General features: G+C 40.0%; 1 protein-coding gene across 1 annotated transcript in view; it reads right to left on the bottom strand.

The window, feature by feature from the left end:
* The window catches only part of lekr1 (leucine, glutamate and lysine rich 1), a 73161-nt gene that overhangs the window by 18497 nt on the left and 29231 nt on the right, over positions 1 to 25433 (bottom strand). The window contains exons 4-8 of the mRNA XM_038693816.1: positions 23914 to 23991; positions 20323 to 20486; positions 12878 to 12959; positions 4952 to 5029; positions 3318 to 3521 (exon numbers count right to left, since the gene is read on the bottom strand). Coding sequence (XP_038549744.1) covers positions 3318 to 3521; positions 4952 to 5029; positions 12878 to 12959; positions 20323 to 20486; positions 23914 to 23991 — 606 coding nt within the window. The remainder of the gene's footprint in view (positions 1 to 3317; positions 3522 to 4951; positions 5030 to 12877; positions 12960 to 20322; positions 20487 to 23913; positions 23992 to 25433) is intronic.

The following is a 25433-nucleotide window of genomic DNA, read 5'->3' as shown; positions in this document are numbered from 1 at the left end:
GACTGCAGCAAAAGCCATATAGTAGATTAAACATGACATGGGTATAAAGGGGAAATATAGCTATAATTTCTCTTCCCACAGCCTCCTACTGAAGATAAATAGTTTTCAAGGCTACATTAACCCACATTAGCCCAGCAAAGGGCTTATTACACAAGGGATATATTTTCAGTATTAAATTTATTTTAACTCTACAAAACAATTTACCACAGTTACAATAGAAACACTGCATCAACGAGTCCCGGTGGAAAGATAGCACTTGTTTCAGGTTCGATCATGCAACAGAGCGATACGCAGTGACAGGGTGGCACAGAGGTTGGAGTGTGTGTTTGGGGGTGTGCGTGAATGAGATGACAGGGGGTTAGAAGGGGAGAAAGATGAGATCAGATAAGATCAATATGAAGCACACGAGAAGTGGTGATGAATACTGTATAAGTGTAGGATAAATCTGTGAACAAGGGAACAGCGTGTCCTTTCATGGGTCGCTGGAGATCAGTGCAAGTAGTCACATCTCTTGACTTTATAACGAGAAAAAAAACATCCTTGGAATGTGTGTGCGTGCACGTGTGTGTATATGTGAATGCTTGTGGTCGGGACATAGAGTAAGTACAGTGAAGTCAGTAATCCAGCCTTTTCCTCACTGAGCCTCTCTGAACATCTGAAGAAAGGACATTTAGACACACACACACACACACACACACACACACACACACACACACACACACACACACACACACACACACACACACACACATTGACCACTAGACCTCCAACAACTGAACTCAGTTCAGCTGAGGACACTGCAGAGAAACAGGCTTGGGTGTCTCTTTGTGTCCCACCAAGCCTTTCATATTTATTTAAATAATGAGATCAACTGGAAAATTTTAACTATTTGAGCCTAGAGGGGCATCCTTTCATTTTCAAGTCTACCATTGATTTTAGCGCTTTGGGGGTTATTCTTATATTTCAATTAGAAATTTGCAAAGATACAATGCAATTTCTTGGGAATAAATTGGCTCATAAATTTCAATCAAAACTATCACCTCTAATAAACTGCACCAAAAAAACAGAATGCTATTCTTTTTTATACTCTTTAAAAGGATTGTTCAATAGAATTATTAAATCAAAGGACCTTTTCACAAATGTCCTGTAATCCCTTCCTATCATAACACTTTGATTTCATTACGCAATGCTCACTGCTGTTTCTCCTTGCCAAATCATAGAAAGGCCACAGAATGGTGAGTTTGACTGTGCAGGGCAATAAGGAAACTTTTAATGGTAAAGAACAAATCAACCAAAGATGAAAAGATGAGAGCACACACACACACACACACACACACACACACACACACACACACACACACACACAGGAGAGGGTTTAACATCTTGAAAAAAAAAAAAAACTGTTACGCAAGATGTCGTAAGGAGAATTTCCTATGTGAGGCCAACTCCACAATGAAGGTCATAGGCTGCAGTGCTGTCCCATAAATTTATAAGATATACTGCATATAAAAATATATATGTTGTCATCTATTTGGCTCTCCTGCTCCACAGTACACATTTCTTTCAGTGCCGCAGTGCTCAATTTATCACTTGGTCAGACAGCTGTGTTGTAAACAACTATAAAATATGGCTTTCCATGACCATTTGTACTTTCTATGATTAATCTTTCATTTTTGTTTCACCTTTTCACAGTAATAATGCATTATGGGGATTTTCTACTCAAAATAAATAGAAATTAACAGTTAGATGCAAATAAATGATAAAACACACAAATCACTTATCAATGAAACTTAACCATCCTTCATAAGGACATAAGTGTCTTTCAAATGACAATTTCATACTTGCTTACCCAGACACACACTGTAACCACATTCACATAACACAATTTTTTTTAATAAAAACTAATAAAATTAATGCATTTCAGTCTGCTTGAGTCAGGAGTCTTTGTTGAATTATTTATTGATTACTGCAGGTATGCTAGAGATGTGGGGGGAGGTTCTGTTAACTACAGTAGTGAAAGGCACATATTTGTGCGTAAATACACACTTAGCGTAGCTTTATCTGAGATGGCTTTATGGTTCTTCTGGTTGTAATGGTTTATTGCACGGTAAAGTTGGTTGCACAGTAAATCAACAAATTGTTTGTTTTTGAGTTAGCTGCTGGTCACAAGCTGGTCAGTTTGTTTGACTGCACAATCTGGAGGCAATAAGATGATTCCCCTGAGGTTTGAGCTCTGTCCAACTTTATCTGCAAACAGTGTAATCAGGGACATGTAGCCCCCCCAAAAAAATCTAAATCAAGTATTGACAAGAATAAACACTAGTAAATGCAAGGTTGTTGAGCAACATGCTGGGCAGTGTGAGCCAACTACACAGGGAGAGGTACCTTACATAAGAGACTGGGCAGAGCTCCCAACTATTAGATTTACCCACATTCAAAGGATTCCTGCCTGCACTCAGCCCATGTCCTCTCAGACTCAAAAGGGTTGTAAATATTTAACACTAGAACAAAACAGTTTATTTATCAAACAAGCATTTAGACAGCCACCAGTCTGCGGTGGAACAGTGGTGCACTGAAGCCCGGTAAGCTTTACTTGTTCGGCACTTCAACCCAATATGACATTGGTTTCTGACGAGCTTTGACCAGGACAAGTACACCAAAGTCAACACAATGTGTTAATAGTAAACTCTGACTGAATCTCTGCTGTCTCATATTTTGTTTCTGTCTCATTTGTAACTGTTAGAATAGTTAACGTTAGCATAAATACCTGTTCAAAAAATGTTGGTATATGTAAGTATTTCTCTGTAAAAATAATCTTTAAAAAAGAAAACATCTGTATTATTATTATAATTATTATTAGGTATTTAAGAGTTTAACACAAAAAAAAATGGATTCACAATAACCAGAAATCCCACCAGCGGTCTTAGGTTTCTGATTTAAATGATCCAAAATGTTGATTGGTGTTTTCCAATATGTGACATCATGTTTCTAAGTGAACTTCAAATCACTGAGAAGAGCACAGAAACAAATTTCTCTCAAGAGAACTGTTCCAACTTTGGCAGAAAATCTTGTGTTCATGTAAGACTCCATCACACACGGCAAGAAGCTAATTGAGAAAATACGTTTTTTATCAGTTTGTGTACCAGCCGGTTACTTTTTTCCCCCTAAATTTTAAGAGCATCAAACACATTTCAAGCTTCAAGATTCGTTTCTTACTTTTTTAGGGAAAACAAAAAAAAAATGTATACATTATTTGTAATAGAATAGAGTGGAGTTGAATAGAAGTGGATGTAAACAACAAATATCACAATTATGACCTTTCTCTCCTCAGCTCTCTCATTTCCTGCTGGACCTTCTCCAGAGCTTCCCTCAGTCGTGTCACTTCCTCTTCAGCTGCACGGTACTTCCTGTTTGTTTGCCCCTCTCTCTGCTGCCATGACGACAGCTGCTCCTGCAGGGTGTGGCACCTTTGTTGGCATGACAACCACCTGTCATCTTTTTCCTCCGACTCCCCTTTTAACCTGTTGAAAAGATGGAGAGGATGGCCTTGTGCACAAACACACACACATGGTTGCTGTCCATACTGTAATATTATACTCTAGGAGGAAGTATTTTTCCTGTCCTATATGGGGCGTGTGTATGCATGTTTTGAATAACCACACAAAAGCGCAAACCTGCAGGCACACAGTGATTCTATACTGGCAGGTCAACAAATGAGTGTAAGTGTCAGGGCAAGCCTGTTACATAAGAGAGAGGCCGTTTATTCTCCAACCTTAACAGGCCGCTTATAGTCAGGTAGTTAACACACCAACACACAAACACAAACTGGGTCAAACCCTACATTCAAACATTCTGCTTTCTTTTTATTAAACAGATAGGCAGGTCTTTCCACACAAGTCAAGCACCAAATCACTGGCGTGTTGGTCTGACTTGGTAAACTTTGGTACGTCAAGTAATACTGAAAATACACACACAGCGTTCTGGCAGTTGGTATCTGTTTTAGGTTGACATACAAAGACAAACTACAGGGACATTTACAAAAACAAATTTAAAACAACAATCATTTTAAAGCTGCAACTACTAGATAGCATCTACTTATTGATTTCTCTGCAGAAACCTAAGCTTCATGACCAGATAAACATTATCTTTAGCCACCGATGGTCTCCAATCTTGGACAGTTTAGTGAATCATTGTAACCCATTACATTTTCTCTGAGCGATGCGAGGGGCGTTTGCTCCCCCCCCTCAACAGCTCATGTCTTCTGAAATAGCCTCCAACCCCCCGGTGGAGTGCTATCATATGTTGAGCTGTATAGGAGCCAGAGGGTGAGATCAGAGACTGCTGTGTGGGAAGGGAAATAAATTGACAGTGTAATTGAACACACCAGGCTGCCAGTGGCTTAGAAAAAGAATACCAGCAGATACCATGTGAAAAAATACACACCCACATACATCTAACGCCTGCATGAAAAGATGAGAGGCTTCGTGTGTATATGTCTGTCTGTGGGTATACGCATGTGGGTTGGGTGTGTGCGCACGTGTCTGCCTGAGCATTAGCATGATGCACCACTGCACCTCTGCATATCTACAGTATGTGCGTGCCTCTGTGCACAGATGAGTGTATGTGAGAAACATGACTCCACGCCAACTAAGGAGTGCTTCCATCTGTTGCGCCAGCCTCACACGAGACTCTCTGCTGTGTCACTGGCACTTTATGGAGCCTAAGATCTCCTCAACTGATCCAAGAGCAGATCTCAGCTGACATTAATATCCCCATCTCTCTCAGGGAGGAAGGAGATGGGGAAAAGAAATTAAGCCAAGGAAAAGGATGATTTGGGGCAAAATGAGTGGGATGAGTACAGAGATTGTGAGAAAGTTAGGAGAAGGGAAGGGATGGGAACTTATCATGAGATAAAACAAAAGTGCAGAGAAAAAGAAAGACAGTTCAGTACCTGAGGAGATTTTCTCTCTGCTCTTTCTCTGATTCTTTCTGTTGGTACAGCTGCTCCTCTCTCTGTCTCTTCTGCTCCCTGGAGACACAAAGTGCATGACATGGTCACTCAATTTTCACCAATTGTTGAGTCAGGAAATTACATAACCTCAAAATAGAGTAATACTTTCCTCTCTTCGTAAAATTTAACTCACATTAATTGCAAATACATTTCACATTTAGGCATAGGGGAATATAATTTCTACACCCACGGTATGTTTTTCAATTTCAAGTGTCATTGAAAAGTACTTGAGCAAGATACCAAATCCATACAACTGCTTTTCTGCACTCCTACGCTTGTGAATCTCAGTGTGGAAGAAGCCAAGCTTAACAATGAATTCCTCTTCTGGGATCAGCAAAAGTTCAAGAAAGCTTCCTGTATATCACGACTCGTTTGACTTGCACAACACAACTGATTGTCATTTTACTAGTGAGCAACTTTCGATTAAGATTTTTTATTGTTGTTGCTAAATTCAAAGTAAATAAACTGAGTATGTGTGCAGCTATGTTTTCTTCTTCCATGTACAGCTGCTGCCTCGCTCTTGAGAAAGTAAATTGGAAATCAGTTTTAGTTCTAATTCTGCGTGCCATGACAGTATGTGGTACTCCTGCCTCCTGTGCACACACCCACACACACAGACTTTAGCCTAACCCTGTCGGCTTCCCAGCCTAATCCCCTCTCTGGCGGCATGATCAGTTAATGTGTTTGTGTGTGTGTGTGTGTGTGTGTGTGTGTGTGTGAGTGTGTAGCTGGCTGTCTAGCCCTGTGACCTTGCAGCCACACGCAATGAGGATACAGAGTGAGAAGGCTCGCACGTCTGAGCTCCCAGTCAGACAGCCAGTTTTCACTGCCCATCTACAACTGTGTGGGATTATTGTTACATTTTTACTGAACTGGATCCAGTGAAAACAGCCAGTACAGCTCATCACTATATTAATAATTTATCATACCATACCAGATTGTAGGCTGGTTTGCTTTTGTTCATTTACAGTGTTAAAATAATAGTGCAACATTTATACGGTATGGCTAAACATCCTGATGCTGGAAGTCACATATGATGTTTGGAAGTATTTTTCAAATAATAATAGCCATATTTTCATCATTTAGCGGTGAAAGTTAGCCACAGACAGACAGAAGAACAGATAGGGACACAGCACCAGATACACACATATAATCAGAGTAATACACTCACAGCTGTCTGGCACCAGTTATCAGCTTTCCTTGCTTTGTACTCTCATCACACATTTCCATCCCATTTCCTCTCTCTCTCTTGCTCTTTTTGCCCTCTTTTTTTAACCCTCTTTTCCTCCCATGCTGTCACAGCTACTAGTGATTTAGAGCAGGCCCCCAAGTGCTCCTAAAGTCTGCCTATTGAGCTACAGCATACTGTTTGTACTTTACAGTCCGCCGGGCCAGTCTCGCGTCTCTTTCTCGCTCGTCTTTCTGTCTTCAAGGTCAGAGATGACATGATATCTGACTCCCAGCTGCTGTTTCCACTATTCTTTATGCTCTGGTCTCCTCTTCTTTTTTTCAGAGGTGAAAAGGGAGTTGAGGGAAAGAGCAAATGTAACGGAGTAAAACAGAGGGTGCTGTCTTTGTGAATTACTGTAAGGCAAGTGCACAGTGCGCTGAAGGAGTGGTGGAGCACTTTAGGTATTTTTGTAGCTGCAGGCATGTGGTGTCCCCGGAGTGCACATGGAAACAAGGTGAGATTAGGAAAAATCTATTATCATACATTATCAGTGGGTGTATTAGGGGAAGGTTACAATCACAGCTGCTGGGTTTTAGGGTAAAGAGGAGAGAGATGTTGAAATTGTCTCATGAATTCTGCTCGTAATAACTTGCACTGCATAAACTAAGAAACCATGTGGAATAATTAATCATGAGTGTTTAGGATCGAAGAAGTTTGCTGGTTGCACAAGACTTAATAAAGGTAACCACAGTGGATCTGTCATGTGTAATCAGCTTGACAACACCCGTCACTGAAATTACAGACTGCTGATGGAACACATACCTGTTGCCGTCAGCTGGCTGTAAAGACAGTTAGTCAGCTTTTGTCGATGAGAGATGCTGATAGAATCAAGCATTAATCTTCACTCTGCCTTCTTGTCCATAATCAGAAGAAAAATATATTTTTCCCCCTGTGTAATTAGATGTGTCTACCTGTCAAATACCTGTATAATAAAAGTGAAAAAGACAAGCAAAACATGTGGGTGTGCCTCCACAAATTAATGTAAACTGTGGCAGACGCCGCAAAACATGGTAACTCTTCACCCTGAAATTGTAATATACTAGTGGCACCCTGCTGAGGCCCTCCTCCCACTGTGGTGCATGGCAAGTCACCAAAATACCAAACAGCCACATAAGGAGGGAAAAACCTCTCTGCATTTTAGGAAAATACCATCTCTTGTGCGGCATGTGCACACATGACAACAGAGCCCAGAGAGAGAGAGAGAGAGAGATAGAAAACAGAAGTGACATTATAAAAAGAATCTGAGATATAAAGAAAGAGGCAAGAAAAAAAGACAGAAGGGCTGTGATTGATTTGATCTAACATGAGATAAACAGAGGACTGAGGTTAGGGAAAGAGACAGAAAAGTGTGTGTGTGTGTGTGCGTGTGTGTGTCAGGCAAATGGCAGGGTAAGATCTTGTGGGAAACGAGGTCCTTGGATACACCCTGAGATCAATAGTTATTTCACTCCCAGCAGTCACACAGGCACAGACACACAATGCAGGGACACACTTTAATGCGTACATGCACACGCACAAAGCAGTCAGCGTGCATCAGCCTTATGAAAACAAGCTGTATCACATCAATCACATCAATCCTTTGCTCTCTCTCTCTTGACCTTCACTCATTCCATCATCCACTCTTTCATCTCTCCTCCCTTGCTCAGCGCATCCATCCCGTCTTTTATCTAGCCCTCGCTTCCCTCTAATCCATCCTTTCAACCTGGCCCGCGTCTGTGTTGGATGATGTTCATCCTCTGATGAAAGAATGAGCTCAACCTGCCAATCAGAATGCAGCAGGAAGCTTCCCAACACCTTTTACAGGAAGTGGTTTGTGACGCTCTCTGTGATCCTTTGACAAATGCTGTCAAAAAGCCCTTGGGCGAAGTGCAGACTGTGCAAGCTTCCCATAACTCCTGGGCTAGTTCAGTGGAAAACAGAATGAGTTGTAAGTCGATCACCACATTATACAAGGAAGGTCCATGTACTAATATTGTGAATACAGGAATATTCAGGGGCACAAACAAGATTGAAGATCCTGAAGAGGGTGTAAGTGTGTGTGTTTGTGTAAATAGTGAAAAAACAAGCTGCCCTTGAGTGTCTCTCTGGCACGCTTATCTTATTGCACGCTAGGATCAGAGGGATTCCACAGCCGCTAGCTGTCCTCAGACCGCCCCTGAAATATATGTGTATGTGCGTTTCCAAGGCAATGGGGCTGGCGCCACAGAAGCGCAACAGGTGCTGAACTGATGTTTGATGTAGGCGGGGGTCAAAGGTTGGGCAGTTGTCATGGCAACACTGCTTGTACACAAACAAACCGGTACTTTTTGTTCTTGGATCTTGAGCGAGCCTCAAAGGTTTGGGAAACTCTGGAGCCGGTATGATAGTGAGACTGAAAGGTTACAGAACACACACACGCACACAGAGTGGCTGTAGAAGAGGGTGTCTGAACAGGCAACCTGTCAGCATAAAACTGGACAGTGAAAGGAGGGTTAGCCAATCAACTCAGACATCCCATCTGGACCTCATTTTAGACCTCGCATGACAGTCTGCCACGCATGAGACAGCAAGAGAAATCAATGGGTTGCGTTTGTGTTTACCATACTTTGTCAGTGGTGGATATATTGTAGGTACATTTACTCAAGAACTTTACTTAAATACAGGTAAAAAATATAATTGTACTTTACTTGAGTATTTTACTCTACTTTATACTTTTACTCCACTACATTTATTTGACCGCTACAGATACTAGTTACATAAAAATGTACATCCACAACATTAGCTTCACATCAACAACAGGAAAATGCTAATTACACATTTATGGGTATATATGAATGATCAAATAATGTTATAATATTTTTAAAAACTTACAAAGAACCTTATTCTGCATTGAGTACTTTTGTAGTACATGTTGCTAATAATACTAACGTACTATTTACTACTTAAGTAACATTTTTGTTGTATTGTGAGTATTTTTTACAAACACTTTACCTAAAAACTTCCTCCACCATGGCATTTTGTAAATAAATATTTCTATCCTTAAATTTTTGGCAACACAGATTAAGATTAAAATTAGGTTAGTGTCATAATCCAAAATCTATAATCCATAATCTACAACAGTGTGTATTTATACTATTACTACTTGTGTCTACTTTTTACATAATGGTACTTGCATATACTGTACATATAAGCATATGAGAACCAGTGGTCTAGATATAAGGGTATCATGCTGTACAATTGCAAAGTCCTCACTGACTGACACTGACTAAAGGAAAACTGCATTTCAACAAATTACCCTTTATGTAATTATGTAAAAATATACAATAAAAATTGTTAAGTAAAGGATAACTATTTGTCCATATTTGGCTAAATTACGCACAAAAAAATGGCGTACAGCTTTGGTTAAATATTGTACAGAGAACTGCTGTGTCGACATGCTCAGATAGACGTGAACCACTCTTTTCCCTCCCCACAATTCTTTACACACACATGCTCCTTATCATGCAAGAAAGTCTCAGACTTAAGCACACACCCCCTGTCTCCTCCTCCTCCTCCTCCACACACACACCGCATCATGCAACATGGCCTTAAGGCTGATTCTCCTTACAGCATATGTCCATATGTCTGTGTGGGTCGCGTGCGACTGCAAACATCCCCTCCATCCTCCCCGCCTCAGCCTGATCCCTGTATTGGATGGACGTGCACATTCCACACATATGAAGTCAAACTTGAGTACACAGTGGCTTGAACACATTTGTGTGGCAGGGCAGAGGGCGGGGGAACAATCTAAGATTTTTTGTTTTCCTTGTTTTGGTTGGGTGAGATATTTGGAAAGCAACGCAACTTTTTAAAAAATCAAGTAACAATAGTCTTGATACTCAGATTGTAGCCAGATGTTTTCATTAGTTTACTATAAAACTAAACAAGAATGAAATAAGAAAGCGTGTTTGACGGGGACAAAATGAAAGAGAACGTAACAGATTTGTCTGGTATCAAAAGTGGCCAAAATGTGGTTCATAACGTAAAGGAATTAGTGACAGAGAGGGAAATGTGAGGGGATACAGGTATAAGAAACTAAGACAAATGAAGATTGAATATGCATGCAATTAAATTTTCATCTGATGACTGCCGGGTCAACAGATTATCAGACAGAAGTGAAGTCTACTGCAGTGAAACCACACTGTATGTGGGTTACTGTGTTTCACTGAAACAGGATGAAATTCGTTGCAACGCACAAAACACAACATAACCACACAGGTTGAACAAATACTCTGATCTGTACTAAGATACCAAGATTCTGTCAGGCACAAACTAAATGAAGCTTAGTGTAAGTCCAACCAGGAAGAGCTTTACTTATTCACAATTATCTCTCTCTCTCTCTTACAGTCTCTCTTGCCCTGCCCTCTAACAGCTGACTATGGGTGTTAGTTTTCCAATCAGGTTTCACCATGATCAGCACTACAATTCAGTCACTATCAAACTTTAAATCAGTTCTCTCCTCTGCTGATGTCTGTCATCCACTATAAGTCACTGCAGCCCTCCTCCACCTCATTCACCTCCTGCTCATCAGATCCATGCCCAATTCAAGCTCAGCAGAAGACCACTCCTCATAATGTCCAGATCCCCAGCATCTTCTTCATCCCTTCAACACCACCACTTCTGCGGCTTCACCACTCACATTCAATACCACATTATCACGATGGAGTCTAATTGCCAAATTACTTTTCACATTCTCATATCAATGTATCACATGTCAATAAATGAATGCTGTTCACTCAGTCAAGTCTCTCTTGATTTAAACACTCAAAAGCTTCACTATAAATTATGTCCAACATTTTCTGCATATTTATCTATATTTAGTCTCTTTACAAATAAACCCCTTCTAGACATAGCTCCACCACACATACTGCATCAGATAGTCTTTCCCGTAACAGCACTTTAAAACTGACAACAAACAGAAAGAGAAGGAGAAAAAAAGAAACTGAGCAAAATCTGTCATTTCTAAGGTCAAAAAGAAAGTTTACATTTACGACAAAAAATATTTGGGGGAGAGAAAGAGAGACAGATGAGGAAGTTATAGAGGGAGAGGGAGGAAACATTAGTGAACAAATGAGTGCTTCATCTGCAGTCTGTCAGGTCAAGTAGCCCTTTAATGTTCCGATTATCAGATAAAAGCAACATTTAACATTTACTCCCTTAATGTGTAGGGAGATTTTCTGTTTTTGTGTGTGTGCCTGTGGGTGTTTGTCCATTTGTGTCCATGTCGGCGCTTCTGAAGTGGTTGATTTCTCAAATATTATGAATGAGATCACTATAACACCAAATTAAAAAGCATTCCCTGTTCCTTAAAAATAACACTGTCTTTTAAAATGTGGGATGTGTGCAAATATTTGAAAAACTTGCCACCGTACTGTGTAAACCAGTGTCAGGGTAGGACCAAATATGGTATAATTTATCCAATATGAATTCTTGAGAGGGAAAAAAAGTAACTTTTATTAGTGGACGGCAAAACTTGACCTAAACAGTGACCAGCTCAAGCATTCTTGTAGTTGTGATAACAGTAGATAGTGACTTGTTACAAAGAAAACACTGCATACTGTGAGCATGAAGTGAGTACTTCTGTCCTTGTACATTAGCTTTTAGTCTGTTTTTCCTCAATAGAAACATTTAGATTTTCCTGTGCTGTGCCATAATTTACTGTACAGTTTTTGTCAGAACTAATATCTTTTGATATATTTGAATAAATGTTGAATGTATCATAATAACTACATACGCCATATGAAGCTTGAAAATAGAATAAACAACACTATACGATACAATGCTTTGAGCTAATTGCTAGTGTAACAATGACAAAGCTAACATGCTTCTGTTTAGCAGGTATAATGTTTATCATGTTCGCCATCTTAGCTCTTTAGCATGATGGGAATGTTACTCATTTTGCAGGTATTTCGAGCCAATGTGTGTGTTTCCAACAAGGGATTACTAAAGTAATTCTTCTTCGTAAAGCATTGGACAGATTAATATCTTGACCTGATGATGGCGCTAGATAAAACGTTAAGGGAAACCAAAGTGATTATGATTCAACCTCAGCAGGACATGAGTGTGTCATGTCAACTAAAAAACCTGCTGCGGCTGGGGCACATTTTAAGGGTTTGAAGGCATTGCTTTATGTGATTTACTACATTTCTAGGAGTATTTGTACAGTATGTGGTAAGTGTGTGTGTCAGTGTCTGTCTGTGCATGTATATTTGTGTCTGCAGGTCCAGAATTAAGGGGGCCAGAAAATGGAAAATGATAGTTTCATCATCAGCATATTTTCAAAAGCCACAGGGGCATATTCTTTCTAAAGCCTTAAACCCCTGACTAGACCTTTGTGTGATGTGTATACAAGTGAAATCCTCTGTTGTTGCAGCTTAGCAGGCCTGGTATGTGGAACATGAGCATTTCCTGGTTTGGGCGGTACCAGTGGGGCTGTTCAGAAGGTTTTGATTGGTTGAGGAAAATTATACATAGAGCCAAGCCCTGCTGTGACCTGTTCTTCACCCGGGCATATTCCACATACCAAGATCCACCTGCGTCCCCATCTGTGCATGCGCATGTTTTTCATAAATGTGTATGTGTGTGTGTGTGTTTTACCACATGCTGTGGACACTTACATCAGCTGCTGAGTTAGGTGCTCTTTCTCTTCTCTCATTTTCTGAAACGCCACACTGGAATGCTTCAGCTCCTCTATCAGCACTGTTCACACACACACACACACACACACACACACACACACACACACACACACACACACACAGATTTGAGTTTATTTGACACATTGAAGATGCTGTGAAAGCTTACAAAAGCTTGTCTGTATATAACACTGGCTCAAAGCCACACTTGTCACCAGAGGCTCCACTGTAAATTATGCTACACTGCATGATTTACAGGCACAGACAGACACAGGGGAGAAAAGAGACAGACAGGTACAGTAGTCACAGTTTTACCACACTGTTACTTCACACTTCAGCAAAGGAAGAAACCCTCAACCAAATTAAACTACCCACGAGAGTGAGAAGATTTGAAAGGGAAACAAAACAAGCGGTGGTAAAGGAGGAACACAAAAAAGACAAATAGTACCGCAAATAAGAGGTGGCCAACAGCAGGTCTGAAAAGAAAATCTAGGATACTGAGACATATGGAAGCAGTTGAAAACGAGAAGAAGGAAGATAGGAAGAGTAGAAGGAGGGGAGTGTGTTGAGAAGAAGGTAGTATGAGGAATGATTTGTGTTCATAGGAAGCCATGAAACAGTACACCACAGTCTGGCAGGCTTTGTTGTTGTGTGTCTGATCCAAAGTAGCTGCTGTATTGCTACTGTTTCCTCCATTCATGACACAGTGTGTCCGCAGAAATGATACAACTAAAAAACTATAGGCCACAAGTAAAACATAGTAGTCCTCAAAAAAATGACAGAACAGAGGAGAAAATTACTTCATGGAAACTTATAAGAAGACATCAGAGTGAGCGTGTTGTCGGCTATATGTGGCTAATTTCTACTTGCTTGAATCTGAAGCTGCTGTGATCTTGGCGGTAGGGAGTGTCATTTTGTTCTGCACATTCACATGCACACAGCAGGTTTCCAGGCCGGTGAATGCGTTTATTAAAAAACAGACCTGGAAGAAATGCTTAACTGCAATATTTAGGCCTCATGTCAAGCCAATAACTTGTCAGACTGCGCTGGACATACTGCAGCTCCAGGCAGGAGTGGGTATCACGCAAGAGAAAAGCACTTAGGTTCCAAGTCTGAATAGTGAATAACTCAAGACACACCACTATTTTCTGAAACCACCGCACATAAGTGTCTTTAGTAAAAATATTTGCACGCTGTTTTCAAGTCAAAGTGTGATACATACAATGAGAAAGGCTCACATTCATGATCGGCATAATCATCATCGACATTCATTACCATCACCAACATTATTTAAAAGCAAGTAGAGGCAAGAACTGTTGCTATAGGATGTCTTGTAAACCACAAAAAGGGCATGAAAAGGTAATGATCATCATCAAATCATAATCAAAATCAGTATAATATTGGTTTCTATGTTAAAGAAGGACTTCCCTGGGTGGAACATCACTATGTAATACATAATTTGAGGTCTAAATACCGATCTGTGCTGATTCTTTATTCCTTATGTTCTAATGAATAGAAACTGAATTGACCCACTGTCAGAGTAAGTTATTACTCCTTGTCTATACAGGCTGCAGAAACGCCAGCAGCAGCTCCCGTCTTCCATCAGTGTCTACACAGGGTTGTTCATCCACAGCACTGCTGTGCACTAAAGGTATTTTGGCAATGCTCACAACTTACAACAAAGTCATTGTACAGTATACACTTTGAAAATAATAAGGGGAAAATAATCTTGAAGTGTTAAAATAATAAACCAAGAGAAGTTTCAGCTTTTACATGGTTGGTGTATCATTTCCATCAGACCTGTGTGAGACAGACGACTGAAAGGAATGGCAGAAAATTGTCAAGTTAAAATTAGCATTAAAGTATCAATTTTGCAGTTACAGTAGAGCTGCAACAACTAGTTCATGACTTGATTAGTTAGTCTCTGATTTCAGCTTCCTAAATGTGAATATTTTCTAGTTTCTGTGCTCCTCTATGACAATAAACTGAATATATTTAGGTTGTTGACAAAAGAAGCCATTTGAGGATGGGGCCTAGGGTAAGGGAAATGTCCAAATCTTCTGATTTCAGCTTCTCAAATGTGAATATTTTCTAGTTTCTAGACATATAAAAATAAATATTCCAGCTGTTGAATATGTAGTATCTGTTCATATATATACACCCATTTAATATCTCTCTATGGCTTTTACATTCATTGTCTCATCAGGGACATTGCATGCAGAAGGATTCATCAGAGACACTTGTCAGAGATACTTGATTTTGACACAGTTATTGGAATTAAAATTTATGCCTACTCTACATATTTTATTTCTGTGGAATTTGCAATAGATTTTGTACGAGCATCTGAGTTCAGATCAATGCTAAAATTGGTTATGTTAGTATTAACATTAGTATAAGTACTGTATAAATATGTATGAGACCTGCCCTGTTTTTTACAAAGCAAAAATACAGTAAAAAAAAAAAAAAAACAAGCCAACAGACACGGGCTCGATGTGGGTGTTTGACTAGCTGTTTGTATGGCCGGCAGGCTGGCAGTGTGGGCAGTGGAGTGTGTCAAAGAGGTGTTATGTGTTTGTATTTGTATGTGAGTGAGTGTGTGCGTGTATGTGTCTACTGTTTATGTTGAGAGAGTTTTCTGTGAGGGTCCTTCAGAGCGGTGCAGCAGGGCACAGTGGCTGTGGCTCCGGAGAGCTCTCAAACCGATCCAGCAATGTCAGCCTGACATTTTCTTCCTCAGAGTCTTTGTTTTCCTCGCTCTCTCTTATTGTTTTTCTCTCTTCCCTTCTTCTCCTCACTGTCTCTCTCCTCTCAGTTTTTCACCATCTATTTCTTCCACGTCCTCTCTTTCTGTGGCTCTGTTTTCCTATTTTTACCTCTCTCTCTCTCTCTCTCTCTCTCTCTCTCTCTCCCTCTCCCCCAGCAGGAAGAGGGGGGTGTAGGAGGTGCTCCTCAAAGCGGCAATACACCGATAATTGCTTTCTGGTCACTGTGACACGACAAGGTCCACCAGGGTAAAGGAACACACTCACTCACACAGACTGGAAAAGACACACACTATAATACAGAACCCACAAGATTGAATGCACAAAGGACCACTTGTAGAAAGACACAAAAGCGGCACAAAACACACACAGAAACACTCATAAATACACACAGTAACAGACATATCCAAACTGAAATAATTAAAAAAATTGATGGAGCAGAAAGGCTTTGCAATGAAAGAAAACCAGCCCATCTGACTTTCTCTACAGTGCTTCTATTATGTGTCTCAGTGCTTACACACAGTGTAACAAGGTGGCTGAAAATATTACAGCAACTTACTGCCAGCTGGCCACCAAGGTACTGCAACACTTTTTCAGTAATGTTACTGGATTGATTGTTTGCAGTGCTGCAGTTAAAGTATATTTGATTCCCTGTAAAGCAAATCACAGTACATAGCTGTAATGACATTACTGTCATTTAAAATACTTTGCTTAATCAGAAGAAATCAATATACTAGAATTTTCTTTCCCTTTGACATATTGACCAGTCCTTATTACAATTCTTTCTGAATAACTCTATTAAGACCAGGGAAAGTTTTAAGTGCAGAGAATCTCTGATAACTCCAGATATTTATGGAAAACCACCAACACAATCAACTTAATTAGTTTTCCATTAACATAGTGATAAAACTGGAAAAGGTTCCTGTGGAAAACTCTACTGCTTGCCAAAAAGTTGTTGGTGGTAGATGTCTGAACCAATCCAAAAATCCTCCAAAACATATACTGTATGATAAAATAAGTGGTGCTCAGATTGCTGTCATGAACTGTTATTAAATGGTTATTATTATTATTATTATTATTATTATTATTATTATTATTTGCACTTTGCTTGAAGCTTTGGCAATACTGTTCCATTAACATTCAGGCTAATGAAGCGAATTTAAATTGAACTGAAATGCACGGTACAGTGTCAGTACAGTCACAACTGTAAGAAGAAAAGGTCACTGTATGAGCAATCTACAAGTTAAAATTTTAAAATAAAAAAAGGTGAGGGTGATCCAAAACTGTAAAATCTAGACGGTATATCAACCCGGAAATATTTCAGTATTAAACTGTGAATAGAACAATACTTACAGTTTTCATTGAGTTTCATTATATTTCTTAAAAACAAATTCTTCCATGACATTGCCAGTTTTTGGTGGCCTATTACTTACTGTACGTAGATTTGAAGAAGGGCAGAACCACACACAACAGATGAGTGTTTTCCCTCACAATTGAATTTATGTTCCACAGCAACATAGACTTTAAATTAACTTGTCTCAACATGTAATATTTTGTAATTCACAAAGATTGGTCACACTCTCTCTCTCACACAAACATAAAAACACATTGATACACCCGGCGCCTCCAGTTACAATAGGATTTACATAGTATGAGGCAATTTATAACGAGCTAACTGCAAGTGACAGTAATCTACAGGATCCTGTGACACTACGGGGTCCCGCAATCTAAAGCGACCTTTACAGTTACCTACCACCACACAAACAACTGCGCCCTGGAATTCTTACAAGAGAGTACATAACTATAATACCACAACCTAAAGTGGTTGGGTACCACAAACATTTCTGGGTGTCTGCTGAGTTTGTGCGTAATAAAAAAAATACTTCAAAACCACAGCAGTATGGGAAAAAGTAATGAAGGTGCTGGATTGCAGAGACCTGGAGGAGTACAGCCTCAAGAATTTATTTTCTATTTTCTATTTTCACTTAACTAGAATACTATGGAATTTACAATTGGTCCTCCCAGAAACTTACAATGTAGTGCCACATGTACAAAGAAACAGCTCAGCAATAGTGACTCATTTTCAACTGCTAGATGTTTGTATGTCATCCTGCAACACAGGCATTTCCTACCTGAACATTTACTTCACACTTTAGTTGGTATGATAATAGTCAGACTACAGGACTAACAGACGTGGAGACGGTGCTGACCAGGCTCATGAAGGGAGGGAAAAGTCTTTGCTTAGTTGTGTGAGAACATATTTGATGTTTTTTATATTGCTGTTGTCACTATCAACACACACACATCCAAAGTTGGCTTCCAGGGAAATAGATACCATATAGTCTAAGAATGGCCCAGGGTGTTGGCAGATTGCTGCGATTCAGGGATCGGTCATACACACACACACACACACACACACAGGCAAATAATGATTCATACACCCTTAGTCATGGCCTTTCACCTCAATTTCACTGTCAACCCTCTATCCTCTTTTACAAAATGTTGAATGAGAACTAACAAAAACTCTCTGTCCATCACCTGCACATCAAGTTGTAAGAGTCAGCTGCTGACATCTGCACAAAGTGAATAGAGTAATTATGTTTTCATCTTCCTCTGCTCTCTGTGCTCGTCTTTGTCTCGCTCGCTGTAAAATTCCACACCCCTCGGTGTTGTTTCCTCGTCTCCTCCCTCTTCTTCTCTACCTAACCATAAACCACATTCATCTGTTCACATTAGGCCACCTCCTTATGTTTCTCTCTAGCTCCACCCCCACCCTCCCCTCCTTTCTTCTAACCACAGAACGCTGATAGACAGGTAGCACAGTTTAATTGCCAGCTAACGCCCATATCAGTTTGGAGTCATTTGCAGGTGACTGGCTTAAGTCTGTGCTTGAGATTTTACTATTTGAAAAGTCGATTGATTATTCATTGTTTGGTTCCAGCACCTCACTGAGGAGAATGTGCTGCTTTTCTTTGTCTTATATGAATATTAATTGAATATCTTTGGGTTTTGGACTGTTGTTTGGACAAATAAAAGGACATGCATGCATTGTCATGGCCATATTGCATTACTTTCTAAAAATGTATGGACCAAACAATCAATCAATTGCAAAAAGAATCTGCTGTGAATCAATAACGAAAGTTGCTCTAGATTGATGCATTGATTAATACAGTGATTCCAGCTGTCTGTGTATCCTGTCCTGACCCTGTAGGTTCTGCCCATTTCTGTGTGCATAGGACCTGCGTCATGCTCTCAGCTGCGTCATGTGTAGCTTATCGTTTGCTGTGTCTTGTTTTGTTTCACGTCTCCTGTTGTGTATCCTGTTTATCCTGCACTGTCTTGTCAGTGGTATTTATTCCTGTCACCTGTTTTGTGCTGTTGCCTGACCTGTAAACACACGAGACAAAAGTGCAGTTAAAGCAGTAAATGCCAATGTAAATGTTAACTTCTCGCAAAGTTTTGATAACAATTAGACAAAATATACTTGAATGGTGATTAAAAGCCAGGAAATGTAACTGTGTCAACTTACATTGTTTAGTTTATGTTAAGCTACAAAAATATAGACTGACGTATTACAATAGACCTTTTACAAAACCATCAATTTTTGTTACCTAGGAAATATAATTGTAGATTTATTTTCTTATTTACATCTTCAGGACTACCAAGGAACTTGCATTTTGTTTGCTTGTGCTACAAATAGCTGCTTCCTGAGAGACAAGACACAACTTAATGTGAAACAAAACACAGCACACAGCAACATGAAGTACAATATTATCCCTAAGTTGCTGTATGTGAATGTGTAGATTTGTTTGGGAGGAGATATAGGTGTGTATGTCTGTGTATTTCCGGATGTGTATTTTAGTGCACCTGTTGGTTCGTTCAGCAGCTGCCTTTCATGCTCATTTCACTGAACAAACATATACTCACACGGCATCAACACAAACAGCAGACTATTTTCTTTATCTTCCTCTTCCTCTATCAAATACTGCCTTGTTTCCACACACACACACACGGGGGCATACACACACACACTTGGCAGCTATTTGGAACATGCAGGAGACAGAAAAAGACCCACCCATAAGGTGAGCCGGAGGTTAGCTCTCCTTCAGGCGTTTACTGTCAATGATGAACACACACACACAGCCTGCAGTTGTGTTCCTCATGCTTGCAGTCTCTTTAAAGTTTATAGAAGAATTTAATCAGTTTACAGCATCTACACACATATCCCATTGAACACACACATTCCTTCCTGTCTAAATGGTCTTTAAAGGTTACAAGAGTTTGTGTAGCAACTGTAAACACACATATAAGCACACAATTTGTAGTCATCCACTGTGGGTGTTGCCTTCAGAACTTAAAGAGTCCAAGCTGCAGTTAAACTAATATTTATTCCTGCTGAGAGATTATTTGCACAGCTCTCTTTACCCCCTTTTTTCACCAACATTTCTCTTTCATGTCTGCCCCGGCTCTGTATTAACATGCAGAGAAATTACCCTCATACATCTGAGTGTCTGTTTCTTGTCACTGAATCTCTTTATACTTCCTTAAAATGTGAAACTAAAGATGGTGTGATGGTGTGTGTGTGTGTGTGTGTGTGTGTGTGTGTGTGTGTGTGTGTGTGTGTGTGTGTGTGTGTGTGTGCGTAGATGTATATGTGTGTGTTACCTGAGAACACCTGTGTGCTGTACTGCAGTATTTCAGATCTGAAGGCCTGCCACGCCTCCATCAGCTGGCTGAGGAAACCCCGTACATCTGCAAGCTCACTGGCAGAGGAGTGGAGCATGGAGAGAGTGGCTCGCAGGGCCTGCTGCTGCCGCACACACGCACATCTGACAGGCACAAACACACACACAACTTTTAAAATTAGTTTTAACACATTTCAAAACTGGCAGTTTCCAGGAGAGCATTTAATATTGTAATAGTATTTCATTGTTATGTCACAGATTAAAATATCTTAACATGTTATGGGAGCTGTCACATAAAGATTGAGACCGTACTGTTCATAGCTACCTAGGTAGCTGTTAACAAGTGCTGTTAAAGTGACAAGTGTATGAATAGGACAACATTAACCATTAAAGGTGTGGCTCAGAAAGACGGTACTTGGAATCCCAAACTGGAGGGGGAATTCTTTCCCTCCTTAACTATGACTCTTATCTCCAATTGCTCCAGAGGTGTTTATCAGAGTGTAAGAGCTGAAGACTGGGGTAACTACTCCCTGGTGTGAATGTGTGTAACTGTGGGCTTTTGAAGCAGAGGATTTCTATAAAAAGAGCATACTGCACATTCTGTGACAACACTCCCTGGATAGATCAAGTTTTATTTTTTTAAATGCAGCTGCTCTTTCACTGCAAAGTGCCCAGTTGTTAATAAATACTGTATGTCAGGGCTTACAAAGCCACGCAGTAGTCACAATTACACCTTCTGTGTAGTATTTCAGTCTGACATTAACCGATCTTACAATTAGTTTCATGACATTTAAATATGTGAGACAGATAAAACGTGGAAGTATGTAAACAACACACAAGAACTGAGCCTGCACAAAACAAATCCAGTTTGCAAGTCAACATTTGAGAGTGTGCAGACACAGATTCCTAAGAGCAGAATCAGTTTTATTAGCATGCAGTCCTGATCCTGTGCGTGCTCGTCATTTCTGTGTTCACTCTCTATTTTTTTGACAGATTCTGAGCACCTGAGATCGCATCCATGTTTGACTAGAAAGCTTCAATAGAACATGTTAGAGACATGTCTTAAGCTGAATGGCCACAGGGTGCAGCTGTATGGAGTTCTGACTGTATAAGTATTTATATACATTCACAAGTGTCACACTTCAGAGAGCTGTTTAAGCAAAAATAGACCCAGCACATAAAGATAGTTGAATGGGAAAAGAGCCACACGTGAGACACATACATTATACACGGTCTGCACGGGTTAAGAAGGGCTAAACCCACAATGTCCCTGATTTAAGTTCAGCTGGGTATCTATGTTTCATTTTCTCTCTCTCTCCACATATTTCTTGTCTGCCTCTCAACTATACATCATCAATTGTTGACAAAAATGCCCCAAAATTATTTCTTGAAAATGATAAAAAGAGGAAGGAACACGATGACTTATTTGCCTACAAGACATCAAATATTAGCAAATGACTGGGCTTTAAAAGTGTAGCTAATTAAAAAAAGATTGAAAATCAATGTAGGAGAGGTACCAACCACTTCAGACTACTTATTAATTCATTAATTTGTCTCTGAAAATTACTCTGTCATGTTTGCTAATTGATTTGCCAACATATGAAACAATTTAGCATCAGCACATTTTGATTTTGAAGAACAAAAGTACTGGCAGCAAGTACTTCTTCATCTCTCCACTTGATTGTTAAAAAACGCAGCTGTACCACCTTTTATTTTGACATCCAGTTCAAACAGCGTAACTCTTAACACGCGGGTGAAACAGATTACGCTCTCCTTTCAGTTTGAGCTAGCATTCAAAGTGAGAGTAAGCAGCTAATAATTATGAGCAAAACAAGCCTTATCGCTTGCTCAAATGTAGCTGCACAAATCCCCTTTGCTACACTGACGATTCTGTCCTTACTCGCCTAAAAAATCTAAATCGGCTCTTACAAATTTGTGCCTGAACGCTCTCAAAAGACTTACACAGCGCTTGAATTGTTACCAACTTATTTTTTCATTTACTGGTTTCCACAGAAACCAGGGAATGGATTGCAGGTAGAAAAAGAAACTGATCATTAATAAAGAAGAAAAAGGAGGCAGGACATATAATAAATACAAAAGGTGAATATAAGAGATACGTATATAAAAGGAAAGTGAGGACTGTTGTTACCACATTGTCGTTAAAAAGGGCACAGCCATGTTTTACAGCTCCCTCCCTGTCCCCCTCCTCCATCTCTCCCACTCTCAAAGAAATATGTTCAGGCAAAAAGCACTTTGAGCAACATGAAAGATCACTAGCCCAGCTCGCAAAGTCCCACACACACACACACACTATCAAGTCACAAACCCATGCAAATCGTGGATATGGAAAACTAGAGCACTAGAATAGAACATTCTGTTATTCCATGAACACTTTTGAAGGAACATGTGGGTGAGAACAGTTTCCTATTTTCTTATACACACACATGGCTACACTGCAACCATGGGGGACATACAGAATCTCACAAAAGTGAGTACACCCCTCACAATTTTGCAAATATTTGATTATATCTTTTCATGTGACAACACTGAAGAAATTACACTTTGCTACAATGTAAAGTAGTGAGTGTACAGCTTGTATAACAGTGTAAATTTGCTGTCCCCTCAAAATAACACATAACACAGCCATTAATGTCCAAACCGCTGGCCACAAAAGTGAGTATACCCCTAAGTGAAAATGAGAGAGAGTGAGATACTGTCCATGTAGTTAAACACACAGACCTGCAGGAAGACACACAGGCAAATATCGTGAACACGGCTGGGTCCTGCGTGCAGAGTGATGTGAGTTTTTGAGAGCTCAGCAGGGTTTGAGTGGTTGTTGTTTTTCGTATTCAGGGTTTGTGGCTCATGGTGATCAAAAATGAACGGATGAGAGGGGAGACTGAGCTGCTCCGTGGTGCCTGGGAGTGTGTATGGGTGAATGCATGCAGAGTGAAGGAGAGCATGGGCACTGCTTGTCACGAGAGCCAGTTTTATAATGTCAAATGACATAAATCATAAGGCTGACAGCACCAAATGGCAGATTTGAGCTAGATCTGTTATCGGTGATAAGAAGATAGAGACTGCATACGTTCGCTCACCCAATGGTTTAGTCATTTAGCAGCTTTCAATTTCAGTGGCCTGATTGGAAAGCTCTCATTTTCCCTGACGTCTCATCTCCTCCCCCCCACTCTCTTCACCTCCACCTCTGCTCTGCTCTGCTCTGCTCCTGTCACGACTTTTTCAATCTCTTACTTTATTTCCAGGAAATAACCAGTGGGTCAGCTGAATAAACCTTCACTCTGTTTTTTTCCATTCTCCTCTTTATTGTTTTCTGTCTATCATCTCACACAGTTGTTTCCCATCTGCTCAGGCCTTCCTGCCGTGCATCTGGTTAAGGAGCTGACAGCCAATCAGAATGATGCAAACCCATGCTCTGTTTTTTCCCCCCTCTTTTGTTTTTGTGTTTCACCGCCACACTGCTTTACTAAACCTTAATCACGTCGCCCAACCCCCCACTCCCTCATGTAATTTTGTCTTTATTTGTCTCTCCTCTCTCGTGTTATTTCCTCACCTGAGAATTTCACCTTGCTGCTTCTCTTTTCCAAGTAACCGCTCTGCCTCCTCCTTCGCAGAAGCTGCTAGCGCCAGCCTGTCGGGGCAGAAGAGGAGAATGGAAGAATGAGGGTGAAAAGTCGTGTGCAATATTAGAGAACATAAGCCTAACGTAATGCCACTGTGCTCCCATGGAGTAAAATGAGCTTATAGATGATGCAACTTTAATGATGGAGAGGATGATCGTGATGAAATGGAATGAGATGAAAAATTAAAAAGCTCATTGAGGGCTTCCCTCTCCAGCTCATTGTCTCTTGTTTCAGATAAGGCAAAACATAGTAAATTATTTGAATGTGAGCAGAGTCAGCAAAGCAAAATGGAATTGATGTGCAAAATAGAATAAATTGAACAGGAAAAGAAAGTAACTTAATTACTTTCAAAGTGCTATGGATCTTGAGAGTAGCTTTGAGGTGCAGGCATGATAACAGACTAAAAAAGTTAGTGTCCTAGTGACCACAAATAAGCACTGACAGTCAGACAGAGGAATAAACATTATGCGCAGGAAGTATTACAAGGAGCAGACTAGAAAATGGAGACTAAAACCAGACAGGTAATTATCATGACCAACAAAACTTAATCAAGAAGTGTAATTTTAATGAGATGCAGTGATCCCGCCAGGGGATTTTCTGCTTATTGGCAGCACTTTAGAAACAAACGTGAGGCAAGTCAATTGGAGGTTTAGGAGAGACATTTCCAAGATATTGATGCTAGTGATTCCCCTTTGATAGGCAAGAGCTTTTGCGATTTGTTGTCTGCATGCTGACAGATCTCTGTGGTGAACTTACACTTTACTGATGAGAAATAACATTATATTAAACTATGATACAGTTAACTATATAACTTAAATGACGGAACAATTTCAAGCAACCCGAAAGAGTCTAAATTTATGCTGCTGCTACAGCCATGTCATATTCGGTCGGTGCTGTAGGCCAAGTTATATTCAAAATATCTGATGCTACACTAACTGCAGAATAGGCAGTGGGCAATCTACTGTATATTGCTACATAGATAGTCCTGCTTGCCAGGCTGAAGTAACAATGTCAGCGTTGACATTACATCAAGGACACATACTGAATCAAGAAAAAGACGTGTACACATCATGATAAGTATTTCACTTACTCCTATCTATTTTTACTCCAGTAGGGGACTAACTGGCATCATTATCTAAATACTGCTACTTTAGTGACCCCAAAACACATGAACAGTCTTAATGAAAGGTGAATCTAAGCTTATAGGTCCATTTATGAATGATTCATAGCTCTCAACTGCTTTATGATCACTTGTTATCACATTTAGGTCATGTTGATGACATCTGAGCCAGCTCCCTTCGCTGAATGAAGAAATAGCTAAACGCTCGGAATCACTAGTGAGTACATATTGCCCCCAAAGGTCATGAGTGATCATCCATGCACAGAACAGCAGTCTTATTTGAAGAATACGATTATCATGCTCTGATGGTTACATTCTGATTTATGTAAG

This window comes from Micropterus salmoides, unplaced genomic scaffold (genome assembly GCF_014851395.1).
Source record: "Micropterus salmoides isolate LMB-PRFRI ecotype aquatic unplaced genomic scaffold, ASM1485139v1 Ms_hic_scaffold_3, whole genome shotgun sequence".
Classification (NCBI taxonomy): domain Eukaryota; kingdom Metazoa; phylum Chordata; class Actinopteri; order Centrarchiformes; family Centrarchidae; genus Micropterus; species Micropterus salmoides.
Note: the sequence above shows the minus strand (reverse complement) of the source record. Positions and strands in the feature narration are given on the sequence as shown.